Source organism: Agrilus planipennis, unplaced genomic scaffold (genome assembly GCF_000699045.2).
Source record: "Agrilus planipennis isolate EAB-ADULT unplaced genomic scaffold, Apla_2.0 scaffold158, whole genome shotgun sequence".
NCBI lineage: Eukaryota > Metazoa > Arthropoda > Insecta > Coleoptera > Buprestidae > Agrilus > Agrilus planipennis.
Genome location: NW_020438924.1, coordinates 705,028 through 724,084, shown reverse-complemented (window position 1 = coordinate 724,084; position 19,057 = coordinate 705,028). Strand labels below are relative to the sequence as shown.

The 19,057-nt window shown below is 32.9% G+C and overlaps 1 protein-coding gene across 3 annotated transcripts in view; it reads left to right on the top strand.

Moving 5' to 3' along the window:
- Positions 1–19,057, top strand: part of LOC108740224 (gephyrin) — a 28,213-nt gene that overhangs the window by 7,044 nt on the left and 2,112 nt on the right. For 2 of the 3 annotated variants that reach the window (XM_025973971.1, XM_025973972.1), the window contains exons 2-8: positions 4,425–4,465; positions 4,609–5,123; positions 5,601–5,879; positions 7,942–8,123; positions 10,411–10,527; positions 11,918–12,076; positions 12,651–12,812. In XM_025973971.1, coding sequence (XP_025829756.1) covers positions 4,435–4,465; positions 4,609–5,123; positions 5,601–5,879; positions 7,942–8,123; positions 10,411–10,527; positions 11,918–12,076; positions 12,651–12,812 — 1,445 coding nt within the window. In that variant the 5' untranslated portion in view covers positions 4,425–4,434. Of the gene's footprint in view, positions 1–3,708; positions 3,765–4,424; positions 4,466–4,608; positions 5,124–5,600; positions 5,880–7,941; positions 8,124–10,410; positions 10,528–11,917; positions 12,077–12,650; positions 12,813–19,057 lie in introns of those variants that run through there. The other variant, XM_025973970.1, reaches the window with a different exon arrangement.

Below are 19,057 nucleotides of genomic sequence, written 5' to 3'. Positions count from 1 at the left end.
ATTTTATCTCTTTTAGCTTACGTAACTATATTTAGGAAAGCTAATCGAGACAGTGCAGAACACTGGATTTTCCACATTTACAAGTAACGTAAAGCGATTTAGTGATTGTGTACTAGTGGTGAAAACTCATGGAGACATGGAGAGGAAAAGCATAGAAATCAATCACACTAAAAATAATGAGCAAATCGATTAAAATAAAAGCGAGATAGAAAAACATCTGAAAATTATTTTACTTAAAGTAAGCCTTTGGAAATTCTACTCATGAACAATAAAAGAAAAACACGTACAAGAAGGGACAATAGAAACTAGTCCATTAACTTTTAAGTTATTAACCTTTTAAGGAGTACTGTTTTATCCCTCTTTTGCTCTATTTCTCGTTCTCTCTTTCGATGTGAACATTACAACGCATTATCCGATCTATTGTACTAAATATCAGCTTTCTGAGAAGTTCATCGACGTTCTCATTCCTACGCAATAAACAGCGATGACGGTAACACCAAATATTGATTTTTTGTTGATTTCACTGCTCTACCCGAGGATCATTGGCAGTTTGAAGTCCCCCCAAAAATAGTCCAATCGATAAATGCAAACGATGCTAAAGCTATCTCAACATGAAATAATAAATGAAGGTTCGGGCGGTTAGGGGTTGATAACCGGCCAACTGATAGCAGACTTTGCCTTCTATACATAACACAATAAAACAGTGGTGTCAGCCTATATCCATCGCTCTTTCAGTTCTGCTGAGTTGTAATATATAAAAAAGAATAACCTCGATTGTGTCAGACGAACATTCGCCATAAAATATGTTACGTTGCATAAAAGCGAAAACTTCATTGAATTTAATGTGCTCGACAATTTTCACGTATACAAGGAAATTACAATGAAATGGTTTTGAATGTTTCTTATTTTTTATTCAAATCGTATAATCGTTTGTACTTGAGGATAAAACTGAACTTAAATAATAATAAATTTTGAATAGGATATGTGTAATCTNTTCTTAATAGTCTTAAAAAAAGCCGCAAATTTGCTGTCTTTTATTAAGTTTTTTTTAATTTCCAATAAACAATTTTAAGACTCTAAACTTATTTATGAATAACTTTGAATTTCTCGTCAAGTATCATCATTAAAACTAATTCCACAACGACGAGGGCCTCGCAAAAATTTACCCGCCCAGAAGTTCTCGATGGCTAAGGCCGCCCCTGTCGAAGGCTTCTAACCTTTTCTTTTCCGCCGCTCCCACTGTCCATGATTCGCACCCGTATTTTTGCTATAATTTGCTAAATTTCAACAGTACCTATTCCTATTGTAAATCTTTGTTAAACGAGGAAAAATACATCCCTGATTTACACTTTCACAGCCAGTTTAAAAATTTTAGTGTCCTTATTTTCATTCGATAGTGATAGCGCATCTTCGAAAACACCAAAACTACACTTGTAGCTTCGAAATTTGTTCAAATCTTTCCTTCAAAAACATCCAATTGCTCATCAAATTTAAATAGCAGATCTATGTATGAAATTCCATCTTTTTGTTGATATTCTCGGTTTGTGTATAAGAAATGACTCAACAACTGTCTTCGTTTTTGTCTATTTTCAGAGGTATTCTATTTAAGCGAAGATTTACGGGAAGTAGAAATGTTAAGTACCTTTCATAAAACGTTAATATATCATTTTGGGCAAAACTTACTGTCAAAAAATAATTATGCATGAACATAATTTGAATTAAGCATCATCGTTAATAATAAAATTTATGGTTTTCGAAGCAAGTTTTCAATAACAGTATTCTAGAATATTTCGTTTTTCGTTAATAACACGAATTATTGCAGAAGTTTATGTTGAAATTTAGGCCGTTCTTTAGTGACGAGTTTAAAGATTCTTTCAATAACGATATCTTCTTAAGGGAAAATATTCTTAATTCTTATTCTCATCTATCAGTGACAATTTTTTTTTTCATTCATTATTTAATGTGATTAATATTTTATGTGCAACGAACTATTAGTAAAGTAAATAGATGTTCTAGTTTTACGATTTGTAGTAAAAATGTAAATATTTACATTATATTGTAAATATTTATTTAATATGAAATTAAATATTTTCTTTATAAAGTGTCGTGTATGTTTGTTTTTAAATACCAATTTACCATGACAATATGATTCGGATTTCCTGTACTCGGTGTTTCGCCTTAAAAATTGAAACAAGCGCTTCCTGTTTCAATTACATTTACACGAAAACCTGTAAAATCGTGAACCACGAAAAACACAAAATACAATTCAGTATTTTCCTTAGCACATCGTAGTTCCAGACAAGAACAACTCATAATTTGAACCTGTCTAGAAAAATAACGTCAATAAAATTGTCTAACTAAAAGGCTAAACATCTCTGACCTATAAATTCAGACAATTTTTGTATATTAGGTACATTAATTTATGAATATATGACCTTGTTTTACATCACCCTAAATAATGTAGTCTACACATACATATGTTACCGTAAGTTAGCAGTTTTAGACTTTTATGTAAATACATAATTTCATTAATATAATAACAAGAGAACAAGCATTTTATTTTAATTCTAGTTCTTGAAACTGTGCCCAACTCGTATTAAAATTACTACCCATAAATTATCTATTATTATATTTATACATTCAAAAATCATAAATTACAATTCATAATATAATAGTGTAAAAAATGTAAACAGAAATTATATATGTAGGTATCTGATTTATTGAATTGTGATGTTAAGCCGGATATTCCTAATTTGTTTCGTCAAATGATAATCTTCTTATGTTGGCTCGTAGCAAACTGTCCTACAAAAACATTGCGGTATTGACACAGAAACGTTATTAGCCTATTAGCATAACCAGGAAGATACATTGATTGTGATTTTTTTTCCATTTGTAAATGTTTGGGATATTTTCATTCATTTATTAAACGTTTTAATCAGAGCTATCAGGCATCTAATTTTCCTTTACAACTATGTATCTACATATATACGCTTCCTGAAACCATCCATAGATAAATCGATTAATTATTTTTATAGATAGGCCGGATACACAGTTTGGATCCGGTACGCGGCAATTCCGACACTTTTTAGAAAATATATTAGTACTTATCATACTATGAACGCATTTTGTGTGCTGTCCATGAATGATATTAACGAAAACTTCAATAAATCCTGATGGATTTTGAAACTTCCTTATGTTGTTGGAAAGGGTGGAATTAATGCATAAATTACAAGTTTCCAGTTTCTGATCAATATCCCTAAGATTATCTGCTAAGTTATTTATTATAGAAACGTAGATAATGATCGTTTCGTTATGTAAAATACGTAAAGCAGTGATTTATATTCAGGAGAAGGTTGTGGAAAATTAATTAAGTAAATGAACGAAAAGATTTATGACACTTCGAAAACGCTTTACATGAAAAATGTTCTAGAAGTGTGTCGACTATTTCTACTACAATATTTCTATCATTCTAAAAAAAACGGTTAACTTAAATGCAGGACTTTTTTTATTTGTTTCCTCTTGCCTATCACATACGTATACAGATTAAGGTAAAATGTTTTTCTTTTTATATCCCACCATGGAAAAGGCATATAATTCAATGAATGTGTGGAATATCATCGCCTAATGCCTCTGTGAAAGCTGTGAAACTAAGCGAATTCTCAAAATCTTTTGAACAAATTTGTACGAATTCGTTTATAAGTATCACGTCGCATTTTTGAAGAGATGATGCCATTCCTTGATTCGATTCTCAATTCACCTATACTGTAGGTATAAAAACACGTCTTATCTCGTCTTTTTTGATAAGTAATTACATTTTCCTCTATGTCACAATTAACGTATTTAGCCCTGTATCGCTTGAAGTTATTTTAACTGTATAGATAGTATTATTTGTCTAGTAGCAAGTAGATAACAAAAGGCAATTTCACAACCAAGTATTACTACGATGATTTAGATACTTTTAAGTGCTACTTCATATATGTATGTTTACAGAATTATTCATATTTTGCAGAAAACCTTAATAGGTTATTGAATTACTAAAATATGTTTAAATAGTAAAGATGTCTCAGATATAATGATTTTGCCAGGTAACCGACACTCACTTTTAGCGTACAAAACAAGTAATCACTTATTACTCCTTTTTAAGCGGATTGTCTTTAACCAGACGCTGGATCACTAAAAAAGTACTGGATCCAAACCGGACACGCGTCCCATCTCTAATAAATAGTGATAATAATTCTGTTTTTCAGTAATTTTTATAAAAACTCAGTACTCTTCTACAAAGTATCGTAATAATGATAAAGCTTTATCTTCGTCTGAGGTCGTAAAAATATTTTTGTATTGAATGATAAGAAGAAATATTGCTCACAAACAAACATGTAAATTTATTGTTAGTACTGTCTTACTTATTTGTTTTACGTTTTAAGGTTTGTGGACATGGACATGATACGTTTTGTCATCTTAACAGGTAAGTTATCAGTAGATGTAATACCTACGTAGGCAATTCATAAGTATACCTAGTAAAAACCGATTATTGAGTAAACATTCGATAATCAGAAGTGTTTATAAAGGAATATAAATAAATATGAAAAGATTTCTTATTTTTTGCAGTGAGCGATTCATGTTCTAAAGGAGAAAAAGACGATGAAGCCGGTCCTGAGTTAATGTCCTTAATTAACAATCATTTTGGAAATACTAGCAAAATAGAACATGTTGAAATTTTACCGGATGAAAAGTCTCAAATAAAAGATTTCCTTAAGAAATGGTCTTCTCATAACAGAAGCGATGTAATCTTTACAGTAGGGGGCACAGGACTTTCGCCCCGAGACGTTACCCCTGAAGCTACAAAGAGCGTTATTGAGCGAGAGGTTCCAGGAATATCGTTAGCTATATTGTGCAAGAGCCTGGAAATCACTGATATGGCAATGTTGTCCCGTTCAGTCACTGGAATTAGAAATAATACGCTCATTATTAATTTCCCAGGCAGTACCAAAGCCGTAGGAGAATGTTTCGGTTTTATCAAAAACGTTATTCCACATGCTGTGGCCCTTTTGAAAAACGAAGAAAATCTTGTTTCTGATTTTCACGGTCGTCTACAAGGTCGACGATCTGTATCTCCCAGCAAGGTAATTTCAAAACGAATTTTTCATTTAATAATATGTTGGACTCGATTTAATGATATGGTTTCATTGTAACTGTATACTCAAACTACTTTTTATTTTTGGGTTACCTATACGGAGAAATCAAGAGAAAAGCTATAGGCACCATGATACTTAAAATTGACAAAAATGGCAAAGTCCATCATTGTTGTCTTTGTTTTATTCATTATTAAGATCATTTTCAAGATTCTAATGTTACCAAGGGCGAATTGAGAAGGCCAAGTTGCCAATATAAACTTTTGAAATCAATTCATTTGTGTTTGAAAACAATGAAAACATCTAATATTTAAGTTTAAATTCTCAATTTTCTTTATTTATTTGCCTCATCATCATTCTTAATATAGATAGATTATTGATCTTTTTATTATGACGCATATCCGCGGTTACCCTACGTATTATTGGTCTTAATTTCTGTTTAATATTCTAATCTAATCTTTTCTCAAGGTAAAAACAAACTTGGTTGCTCAAAGGAGTCGCGTGTCGCCGTATCCAATGGTGGAAGTGGCCCATGCCATTGACCTGATTCTTAAAGAGATTTCCGCGACTAGGGAAACAGAAAACGTAGATATTGCGGAATCGCTAGGTCGAGTACTGGCTGAAAATGTTTACGCCAAGGACCCCGTGCCTCCGTTTCCTGCCTCTATTAAAGACGGTTACGCTGTCATCAGTTCCGACAAAGAAGGCATTAGGAATGTCAGGGAGGAGGCAGCAGCCGGGGACAAGGTAAAAGGCATCAATATTGATTACGTAGGTACTTGAAAATTGTAAAACAAAAGAAGCTAACAACAAATACCAAACCAAATTATCTTTTAATGGAATTACTCACAACTTAGAGCACACCTTCCTTCTGTTTACGCATGCTTGCTTCTAAAAATTTTTCAAATATAAAATAATAACCTACTTCGTAACATTGCCTGTTTGGTATTTCGTAAATTAAAAGTTAAATTTTAATTTAAACGAAAACTCCGAACTCTTTCTGATCAATATTCTTGGGTTTATTCGCAAATTAGACCAACGTTTCGCTTCTAGATTGGGAAGTTTACCAACACACTAAGCAAATAGCCTTGAATTCCTAATTTTCCGCCCTTATTAGAGGTGGAATATATTCTTCGCCCTTAACATATACCTACCTGTAGCCTATTCAATAAGAAAAGAATCATCATCGTCAACATAAGGTCGTCAGTCCTCTTTCCTATCCTGAGCTAAACTTCGCATTTCCCTAAAACTAGACCAACCCACATCCTTAACTATTTGTGAACAGTAATCTAACCTAGGTCTACCTCTACCCCTGTTAATTCCCGTTTCTGCCTCTAATATGTCTCTGACTAGACCTTCATGCCTGAGAAGGTGTCCTGCCAACCTATCTCGCCTATTTTTCATTGACTTCCGTAGAGTCCTCTGTTCTCCTATTCTTTCCAATACCTCTTCATTTCTAACCTTTTCTACCCACGTTATCCTCATCATTCGCCTATAACATCACATTTCGACCGCTTCTAATCCTTTCTTTTCCGCCGCACCCACTGTCCATGTTTCGCACCCGTACAACGCCGCGCTCCAAACATACACCTTTAACAACCTTTTCGAATCTCTAAATTAACCGTTCGCGAGCATAGAAGTGAAGAAAAGAATATTTAGAATCAATTCACAATCGGAAATAAATTGTGTAACAAAAAAGAAATTAAAAAAATATACAGTCGAAGTGAAAACCTTCTTCTTTGAAGTCGGTTTAAAATATCTACTATTTGGTATCTTACTACTGGTAATAATAAGGACAAAAGCACTTTTCATGTTTGTATAATCTAAACACGCGACTTACTTAATTAAAAATCCTCAACAAGGACAAGGCCTCGCAGTTGTAAAATTGCATGTTTTGTGATCTATAAATTGTAGGCATTGGTATACATATGTATTTATGTTGTTTTGATAAACTGTAGTTGTATTGCGTACAAAACTATAATCATGTGGTTGGTTTGCGTCCTCGTTTTCCGTTATTACAAACAGATTACGTCCGGTTCTACAATATAGTAAAACTTGGTTTATTTGTGAAATATTGTTATCAGAATTATAAAAATATTGATATAGTATCCAATAAAACTTTTAATAATATCTTTTTTCGAAAGGTTCGCCCATGTAGAACCAATAGCAAACCCTCGGCTCGTTATTACGATATTACTCAATATTAACTTCTTTATTTACATCTAATAAACAAATCTAAAACACGTTTATATCTCCTGAAATACCCACTCAAATCACGTGTAATAAAAATCATTTTTCGCCTGCATGAATAACTGATGATAATAATTGGAATATTGATAGACTAATTTCGTAAATACCAAATATGTGTGGACTATGGTGGTATAGTAAATCAGAACAGTACGAACCGTCTTGTAAAAAAAAACAGTTTTTTGTAATCTAATTATAAAAATCTTCGTTCACTTCATCGTGATGTAAAAGTGTGCAAAAGAAAAATAACGATCCATTTGGAAAAGACTTTTTTTTAGTTGTTTACGTTAAGAAGTAACGAATAAATAATAAATTTGATTTTCCGTGGGCGAAGAATTTTCAATCTTTAAACATCAACTGATTCTTTGTAAATAAAAAATTTATGAAATACAGAAAATCCAAATAATGGTTTATTAAGAGACGAAAGAATAAAAAACTATTAATTCATTCGCCTTTAAATTCGATAAATAATAGTCGATGATTTTGAAATAGCAATAAAACTATTTATAACTTGTTTACATAAGTATTTATTCCTTTACTAAGGGTAGTTTCTTTAATTTAGCCTGTAGATCAACCACTTCAACCAGGAGAAGTGATAAGAATCAGCACAGGGGCTCCGTTGCCCTTGGGAGCTGATGCCGTAGTACAAGTGGAAGACACAGATCTAATTAAAGCTTCAGACGATGGATCAATTGAGATGGAAGTGAAAATTAAAGTAGCTCCAAGACCTGGACAAGATATTCGGTATGTTGAAATGATTGAAGGAATTAAGAAAGAATGTATCGTCAATGATATAAATTATTGAATACATGAATATAATGAAGTAGAAAAGGTAGAAAATGTGCTGTGTATCTATTATTCACTTTACCAACGAATTTCGATGGTAAAGAGAGAACCAGAACAAGGGACCAATTTCCATAATGAGCAGTGACGCAGTCGACCGTTTATTTTATCAATTTCATCTTCAACTTCATGTTAAGTTAATAAGATAACTAAATCAACACTCAATATAAATGCCTATCGAGAGTTCCAATTGAATCTTTTATTAACGATTATTAAGCAATTAAACTATTTAATTATGTGGCGAGTGAATATTTTAATAATATATAAATCATGAAGTATCACATGACCTGTTTTATTCAACGTTAAATGGAATAAAAATGTACACCACATCAAACCCAATTTTCTTCTTGGTATTCATCAGAAGTTTCTCTTTCATAAGCTCGCATAAAAACAACAATGAATAAAATGGAAGAAATACCAGCTCGGGTGTTACGAACGAACAAATCAAGTGATTCCAAATCTTTTAGTTTATTATCCAAGTTTCAGTGGTAATAAATTGGAATCCTTACCTTTTATTACTGTGCAAACACATAAAAAAATCATTAATTTTTCATTTTCATTTCCAAAATAAACCCAGCAAAATTGTTAGAGCCGATGATAAAAAAACAGTGATTTTCATAAAAACATCGAAAGAGATTTCGTCCGTACAATAATTTTAAAGTAGGCGTCAATGATTAAAAGAGCTACATTGAGAACGCTGAAAGAGTTTACATTTTATTCCTATCATCGAAACACTTCAATAGAAATGTAGACCCTAATGTACTTAATTGAATTGTCGAAGGACGGGCCAAAGGGTTGGCGGACAGGGGTAAAGTAGATAAAAAATTTTACACATAACGTCATTTGAAATTATGAAAGGTAAGAACAAATCAGCACATTAGATCACAAACTAGCACAATTCAGCAAACCTCAGGATATTTTACTGTAATTTGAATGCTAACCACAATGTAAGATTTCTAATGAGTTACATGTTGCAATAGAGTAACGGTGGTGACATTCGATTTTTTCTTTCCTTTGACAGTTTTCTCTTTTTCTTAACGTTAATGCAGGTTCATGAATAAACAATTACACTAATTACGTTCAATTAATTCAAATATGTCATTTCCTAACGTGAGTTTATAATGTCCAATTAAATCCGCCTTGTATGTCTCTGTGTTTGCGGTATTTTGTGTTTAACTGTGGCTTCGTCTGGCTTTAACGAATTAAAATTTACGATTCGGTACAACATAAAATGATACAACTGGTGGAAATAACAAGCGTAGCTCATTTACAACGCCCGCAATGCATAAATAAATTATATTATAATACTATGACTTACTCAGACTCGGATACCAGTTGGAATCGCGTATTTTACATAAACTTATTAGCAACGATCTATACTTAGTGCAGTTAATAATGTCATGGTCACACGTAAAACGCATTTGTTTATGCCTTACTTTTTCAAACTGTACTTTATTTTTGAATCACTTTTGTATCACTTAATAAACAAGGACAACTTATCGTTTCATATACACGGTGCAGAAGCTGAACTAGCCAGTTTTTGAGCATGCAACGGAAGGTGCGCGAGCACACCCGAGGAAAATTCGATAGTATGAAGTTAGCTGCGAGACTAATTCAGACAAGGGATCACAACACACGACTCTAGTCTCGCAAATCATTCGTTGATTGGGAGATGTATAGCATTGTGTAAACCGAGATTCCACTAAATGTGGGAAAAGGCCCGAAACTTAATAAAAGATAGAGCTACAACTACAATACTGCGTGAAACTTACGATACTTTTTGTATACAAGTACTTACTAAAGAAAAACTATAATTGATGGACCCTACTGGTCAACAAACATTTATAATGGATATAAATGTGAAAATATCGTCCAGTTTCTATATATTCTATGCATGTTTGTATATAAAGCAAAAAAGATTAATAGTGATGTACACCCTGCCGTAAAATTATTGTAGGTAGGTATGTCAAGTTTGTTGTTCGTGTTCGTGTTCTACCTTTCTTCGGTTCATGTCACGAAATGTCCGACCTACCAGAGAGTGATTTATGAGTACTTTTTTATAGATAATACAACTCAAACACAAAGCTTCAAGGAAATTACAAATTATTAAGCAATTCGTGCTGCAAATACTCTCTGCTATATGTTTTCAGTTTAAACTGAAACCCGATTTTCATTTTTACTGTTACAGACCAATAGGAAGTGATATTTCTGTTAATTCCGTTATAATCGAAAAAGGAGCTCTGCTGACTGCTGGTCACATTGGAGTCCTTGCAACTGTCGGGCATCACACTGTAGCAGTTTTCCGGTAGGTAAAATCTTACAAAGAAATCTAAATTATGATACATATTTCATGAGGTCTGATATCGTCCTGTAGTATGTCGAATTTGGTCAGAATTTAAAAACACTTGTAATAATCTTACACTAAATTACATACGATGAGTAAATAATTGCTACCACTACGAATTAGTAAGGAATTTAATTTAAATTTTAAGGGAAATTCCTAGAACTCCTACAATTTTGTAGAAGGTAACTCAGGCAACTACGCGTTTTGTTTGCTATTCAATAGAAATTGCACGAGTTTTACAATGTGACCTAATTTAACCGGAGCAGGCCTTTAGTACAAACATGCGCTGTTAGTTCTTTGTTATTAAAAGCAGGACGGTATTTTCGTGTGAATAAAATGTGTTACACATTGCTAGAAGTAGTTTTTTTTAGACTGTTAATAACTTTGATCAGAAATCACAGTGTTCACATGAATCTATACAAAGAGTAAAACGTTGATATTTTTGAACAATCAATGTCTACAATCATTAGAGCCAGTGGTTTTAACAGCCACCACCACCAGAAGGGAATATTTCTTTTTACTTTCTTCCCTTGGTGTTTATTATAGATATAGTTTAGATAGGAATCGTATTTGTTAATGGCCTGCTTCTTGAAATAGTATGAAAAAAAATTGCTTATTGCATGTACTTGAATCACAAATCAATCATTAAAATCGTTAAGAGTAAATACCGATAAACCATCACTACGTTTAATGAGAACGTCGATAAGAATGGACGATTGTAGTAATGCCCCTACAGTTATGTACTTATGAATGTGGAAAGAAGGTAAGTAAATATTAACCCGAAAGCCGCTCGCTAATTCGCGTAAAAAGGTCAGATAAAGTGTTGCCAACATAGCAAAATTAACAGGATCGTGCGTGAAAAGGTTTTCGATTTTATGGGCTAATTTTGTGTACTTACGTACATTGCTAATATATTTGTTCAAAAACACCACGCAGAATTAATTAAATTCACCTATTTAAAAATGTTTTGAATAGTACGATGCAGTTTGGCAGTTCTAATTATTCAGTCGTTCGCAATAGGTGACAAAGGTCATGGTCAAAACTCATTTTTATTGCTTACATTACAGGTCGTAATACGGCTTTAATTAACCTTTAGCTTCTAATTTCTAGTAGACTATTAAATGCACTTTTCTTCAATATAAAACTTTATCAGCATCGCAGACATACACATCTTCTTTTAAGAGGGTCCGATGGCATTTAAAGTCACTTGTAATAAATCAGTTTCATTTAATTGACTCATCGTACATAGTTCAATAAATTTAGCGACTTCATCGTCGCCATCAAACAATTTACAGCTAATAAATTTTAATATACCTACCAATGAAATAAATTTCACCTTAATTCCGTATAGAAAGCCGTGTGTTGCTGTAGTGTCAACTGGGAACGAGCTTCAAAGTCCACACGAAAAACTTAAGCCTGGTCACATTCGGGACAGCAATAAATTGACCCTGTTGAACTTATTAAAGCAATACGGATTCGAAGCGTCAGACGCAGGAATTGCAAAAGACAAGTAAGAAGTAACAAACTTGCATATTCAACAGGTACTGTTACGTTCAAGTAATGTGGACGATTCAAACCCTACTAGAATTGTTACGTCAGGAGTACAAGAGCAAACAACTTGATTATTTACGATTTCTATTTTACCGTGATGCACAACAGGTATATTTGTTACCGAAAATGCATGAAATCTAGGAATTATATACAATTCCTAGGAAATGTATACAATTCCTGGGCTATTTAGGAAATGTATAAAATATTGTTTCAAAGATTTTGAAAGAAACTGAAAATGATAATACGTATAAAAGTAATTGATCTATTGAAGCAAACTGTTAACTAAGTAACCTAACCTAACCTATTCGACTGAGGGTAGGTAACTACTCACTGCTTTACGAACCACCCCTGCTCCAAGAAGACCCCTTCTTGGTTCATCAGGAGGGCAGCTATTTATTCGAACTTGCGACGTGCTGTATGGATAGTTACGTGATCGTTCACTTTTTTCACACTTAACAGTACCATGACTGTTCCATTAAATGAGTTTTATTAAGCACTCGATCCAAGTATAATTAAGGTATTATTAATTTTAGTCCCGACAGTGTCAAGGCGGTTCTCACGTTCGCGTTTGATGAAAACGATGTTGTCGTTACATCTGGAGGTGTATCGATGGGAGAACATGACCTTATCAAACAAGTGCTCGTTGAGGACTTTGACGCCACGATACTTTTCGGCAGAGTTAACGTTAAACCAGGGTAAGGTTATTATGTTCCATACCAATTGTATTTATTGAACTTCCATTACATTATTATTAATTTATATGTATTTATGAAAAGAAAGGTATACCACGTCGTATTTTTCAAAGGGTGATGCCTCATTTGATGATACTCTTACATTTATTTATCGAAAGTCTCGAATGTCTCGAAAGTATCAGTTTATCACAATGGATTTTTCGAGAAAATTCTGATTAATTTGTTACATAAGAATAACAAAATGAAAGGAAAGGTATGGGAGAAAGATATTGTTACATTCGAATAACACATCTTCTACCTTTTATTCCAAATATATCTGCAATATATTTGAGAAGTTTCTTTCGTTTGTATATGTATTTTTCAAATTTGAAACATTTTTGTAATATCAAAGGGTTCTATTGATGAATAAAGATCCGGAAAAAGCTTTTAGCAATAGAAATATGCTACCTCTACCTACTTTATTTGAGTTTTAAACAGTTATTTCTTTTTAATTTCATAAGTAACTTTGTGGTGTATTCTACCTACAATACTTTTGAAACATCCCGTCTATTAGGTACGATGGTTAAAAAGAAATCTTTCTTTCAGTAAATTTCTATAAAAGTTCCCTGAAGGAATTTGTATATCTACCTACTTCAAAGATTTCCCCTAAGAACAGCAAACAAATATTCGTTCATTACCTTTAACTCAATACTTTCCCAGTTTCTATCATTAAATGTTTACGATATTTATTTATTAAAGTATATACAGGAATTAGTTAAAATAAGTATTAAAAATATATACGCTCAATCAGTAAAATTAAAATAAAGTTTCCGAAAAGCTCTCACAAACTTTTTTATTAAGTTAAACTCCACTGGCAGGCTCTTTTTGCCTTTCAAATGGATTACGTATTTTCTTTTCAAGGTAAGTGATAATTCGCAGATTTCCATTTCGGAATCCGAACACGAAAGTAAATCTCAAAGAGTACTAAAAAATATGTCGCAATTAATGAAGTCCACAGCATAATTCTGTAAAGTTCAATAGTGTCAGACACCTAACCGTCCTTAAACATACTTGAAAGCACTCAACAGTTAATGGAACAAAATTCATTTAATCGCTGAAGAAGACAGCAAAACGGAAAGAAAATCTGGCCCAACTTAATAACGAAATAATTCTTCGGGGATTTAAATTTTATGCTTTTTCGTTTTTAAATAAGTTTAACTATTATCTGAAAAGTGCGTTTAAAAAAGTGAGCTATTCGTTAAGTAAATATTTAAATATGCAGAACGTGGTTGAGATAGATTCTCACTTCAGTGTATGCCATTCGTTACTCAGAGATGGGTTTAGAAACAATTTTAGGGGGTAGGAAAGGTAACTTTTCCCAAAATGTACCTTTTGGGTTGTGTTCTCTATTAAGCGGTTCCAAATATAAAATTGAGTCGGTATTTTTTTATTTTTGTTTTTATTTATATTTAAGGGTAAGTCAGATTTTCAAAGACTAATTTAAAAACGTCTGTCTGATCCCTTTTTATTAAAAAAAAAACAGCAAATTTTGCCACAACGCTGATTAAACGACGTGGGAGTTTCTAAATTCGGCTATTTTTAGCAAGAAATTAATTTCGTTCTTGTTTTTCGTTGTATAGGAACAAACTGAGTGAAGTTTTCGTAGATAATAATACTATCTTACATAAGTTTTGCATATCAATACTAACACTTTTAGGAAAAATTTTATGCTAATAGTATAAAGAAACACAATGAAAAGAATTGCATTGATGGACCTCTTCGTAAAATATTTTGAAATTCTTTTTTAAACAAACACTTGGAGTGCTTCACAATTTTATTTTATTTATTGAACTACATAGTTCGCTTTATTAAAGACAATTTTGGTCGTAAGTCCAACTAATGCAATATACATAGAGTTAATGTTGAGGCACGGGTGACAAGTAATGTATTCTGTTTAGGTTACAAGTAGCCATATAAACCCGTTGCCATAGTAACGAGACTCGGCATTATCCCTTAGAATCCTGTCCCATTTAAAGTTCAAGATTTGTTTAAGAAATTATTTTGCTTTAGCATTTGATTCGTATGTGCGGTTCTTCTATTTTATTAAAAAGTTGTTGCATTCTCAAAAAACAAATACGCATTATAAATTAGAAATAGAAGTAGATTAATTCGAAGATTTTATGATTGATAAGGGTTATGATAATATGTTAAATAATATTAACATACTTATTAATAGTAGTAATGCAATGTAGTAAAAGTAATTAAAAAGAATAAAGGTATTACGTATTACCAATAGGTACTGAGTAAAAAGGGACAGTGTTCGGTGGTTGCAGTATTCGCTCACTGCCCCATATATTCTTTCGGATTTTGTTGATGAATAAATCACCTTTTTTTTTGGTTGTTGTTTATTTTGTACAATATAATACACTATGTACACTTATTAACTATTTGATTGTATTTGAATATTGTTGGTTTATAATTGAATACTTGTTGATTGATTTGAATTGATAGATGAATGCTGAATTTTGAATGTCGATTTGATTGAATGTTGAATGTAGAATGCTGAATATCGAATGTTGAATGCTGAATATCGAATACTAAAAGTTTGAATTGTCGTTGTTTAAATAACGTTGGCACAAAATAGGCAACGCCTATCGTGCACATTACCCCTTCGCCGTCGCTACGTACCCCTAAGGTATTATCTGCACATTCCGAAGTGATGACGTAGCGACGGACTTGGGTTTTCCATTAATGAATGGTTTTGTGAGACCTACCTGGACCGATCTCTTCGTTAAAATTGCTGCATTACCTATTCTAAGAAACTAATATTTATCTATACCTACAGAAATAAATACATTAAAATTGACTACAACTAGAATAAAATACAAAGTGTTGACTAACTAAAAATACGAACAAAATTGAATATTTACAAAAATTATAAACACTAACAAAATTGAATATATATGTACAAATATTAATTGAAGCCGCAACATGCCGCCCGCCTTGAAAGGACTACGTCTCTTTCAATCATTAAAAAGAATTGTTATTAGGTAACGGGCACACCTTAGTCACTGCACTTTTCACTATTTCAGTCGTCGTTTTTATAGATACAGCGCGCACTAGGTTGTCTTGTCCTGGGTGAATTTCTACGACCCGGCCAACAGCCCACTGGAGCAGTGGAAGGTTGTCCTCATTGAGAATAATAAGAATAATTCCTACGGGAATATTGGTTTTGATTGGTTTCCATTTTGGCCTTGATTGTAGCGAAGTCAAGTATTTACTTTTCCAGCGTTTCCAGAAATGTTGGCTGGGTTGTTGGATGTGTTGCCGTCGGAATAGTCGATTTGGATTTAACTCGGTTAGATCCGGTTCCGGGATCGTAGTAAGTGGCATGCCGATTAGGAAGTGCCCGGGTGTGTGGGCTTCTTGGTCATTTGGTGCATCGGGAATAGGTGGGAGAGGACGGGAATTTAGGATTGCTTCAATCTGAGTTTGAATGGTGTACAATCCTTCGAATGTCATTGTCATGTTTCCAACAATGCGTTTGAAATAATTTTGGATAGACATTATTGCAGCCTTCCAAATTCCTCCAAAATGCGAGGATTTTGGTGGTATAAAGTGCCACGTTATTAATTTGTAAGAGAGAGCGTCGCATAAATGATTTTTAAATTTATTATGATGATATAATTGTTTAAGCTTTCGATTAACATAAACAAAATTGGTGCCGTTGTTGTAATAAATATTTGTGATCCTACCCTATCTAGTAATAAATCTTTTAAGTGCTGCTGAAAATGCCTCTGAGGTCAGGTCCGTAATCAATTCGATATGTACTACCTTTGTTGATGAGCAAATAAAAAGTCTTATATACACCTTAATGAATCTTTTGCCACGTCTGCAACCTTCCTTCATTAAGATATGACTGGCATAATCAACACTGGTATTAACAAAAAGTTTGAATTGTTGAAGTCTAATTGCAGGCAAATCAGTCATAAGCTGATGTACTGCATTCGGTTTTGCCTGCATTTGAAAATATTTGTTGTGATATTGGGATATTGTTAGCTTGGTAATATAATGTTTAGGCACGATATAAGAGTGTTTTTGATCATATGCCACATTTGCGTTACCCAATCTACCACCTACTCGTAAAATTCCGTGTAAGTCAAAAAAGGGATTGAGTAATAGTGTTGGACTTGACTTATGTAACGACTGAATTGAATTTAACTGCCTGAATTTTGGATAAAAAACTTCTCCTTGCACGGTTTTAACTGTTATATTATTTGCTTCTGCTATCGTTAAACTTGATATTTGTTTATTGTTTGAATTTCTACAATTATTAAGAAATCGACGAATGAGTGCCGTTACCCTTAATAATTTGGTATAGGACGAATATTTTAACAACAAAGTTGACCATGGTGTTGGTTTGAAGGTAACTACATTGCAAACTCGTATTTCGGGCTTTAGGGGAAGGCGTACTACAAAACGTCCTGTTTCGTTTCTTTGGTAATTAATTTTAAAATGTGTTTCGCAAGCATTCTCCTCGTTGGTACAGTTATTACTTGTTTGATCAGTTATGTTTTCGATTTCCCAAAATCTTGATAATTGATTTTCCAGATGAACAAAATTGCACTGTCTATTTTGAATTTGATTATTAACTATTGAACCTCCTATGATCCATCCAAAATTGAGTTGGGACCCTGCGTCCAATAATGCCCTACATAATTGAAGTTGACCTTTACGGTCATATACTAAAAGTTGTACTGTTGATAGTAATACTTGTCTATTAGGAACAGAACTAGAAAACGAATGACCTACGACAGCAGAAGTTGAAGGAGTAGAGTTTTCTAACGCTTCAGTTGGTTCTAAAGCTGTATCGGTTTTTTCAATATGTAACATGGTATTATGTACCTTATTGCATTTACGGCAAGAACCAGCATAGCATTCACGTGTTTTGTGGTTGGTTCGGAAGCAATTAGAACATAAATTTGTCTTTTGAATAAATTTAATTCTTTTGTTAACCGGCATTTTGATAAATTTATCGCATTGATTGATATAATGCTTACCTTTACATACAGGACAACTTAGAGAGTTTGGTTTTACATAAGTATTTAATACCCGTTGCCTTGCATTTGGCAACGAATAATTTTTTGCATTTCTCTGAGTTTCTACAGCAATCCTGTCTGAACTAATATTAGAGTTTTTTGTTTGTTCCAATGTTTCCAACAATTGGCAGCGATTAGATAAAAATTTAATTAATTGTTCTAAATTAGGTATTTCGGAATTCATTGATGTCTCCCATTCCTTTTTGCTTACTAAATCTAATTTGGTATTAATTAAATATATTAATAAGATATCCCACTGTTCGGTTGGTAACTCTAAAGTTGTGAGAGACCTAAAGTGAGTGTTAAATGAGTCCAATAATCGTCTTAAAGAACTGGAAGAGTCCTTTTGAACAGTTGGTAAATTGAATAACGCATTAACATGCCCCTGAATAATAAGACGTTTGTTTTGAAATCGTTCCCTTAATAATTGCCAAGCATTTGTATAGTTATCGGCTGATGCAGTTAACGAACTGATTACATGAGCAGCCTCAGAGGTAAGACACATTTTCAGGTAATGAAATTTTTCTATCTTGGTTAAATTGCAATTTTCATGAATAACTGAATTGAATAAATCATAGAAAGACAACCATTCTTCGTAATTACCACTAAAACGAGGTAGTTCGATTTTCGGTAGCTGAATATTATTATTAATTGTTTGCGACGGACTTTGATTATTAGAAATGTTGTTGCTACATGCGAGATTACTGGGAGATAATGAATTAATTTTAGCATTGTAACCAGCAAGTAAATTATAATATTCATTTTCGAATAAGCCCCTTTCTTTATTATCGATTTCTGACTTGTCTAATAGTTCGATTTCGAATTGCACGTTTTCGAAATCGTCTAATACTGATTTAAAACCTTCCAATCTACTAATTAATTGATCTTTTGTGTGAACACTCTGATCAAAAGACTCTAAAAAATGTTTCGCCCTAGTCAATTTTGATTTCAAGATAGCTCTCCTTTTAGTGAGGCTCTCTATATCCGCCATAATATTGAATTAGTATTAAAATTGACACAAAATTGAAACAATGACAAACGAAGAATTCCTTTACAATAAGGAAAAAAGGAAAATACAGAATCGGTTGGGAAAAACAATGCCACTTACCTTGTTTCGACTGTGGAATGCTGGTTACGCTTACAATGAAGGATCGACTCGAATGAAGATTC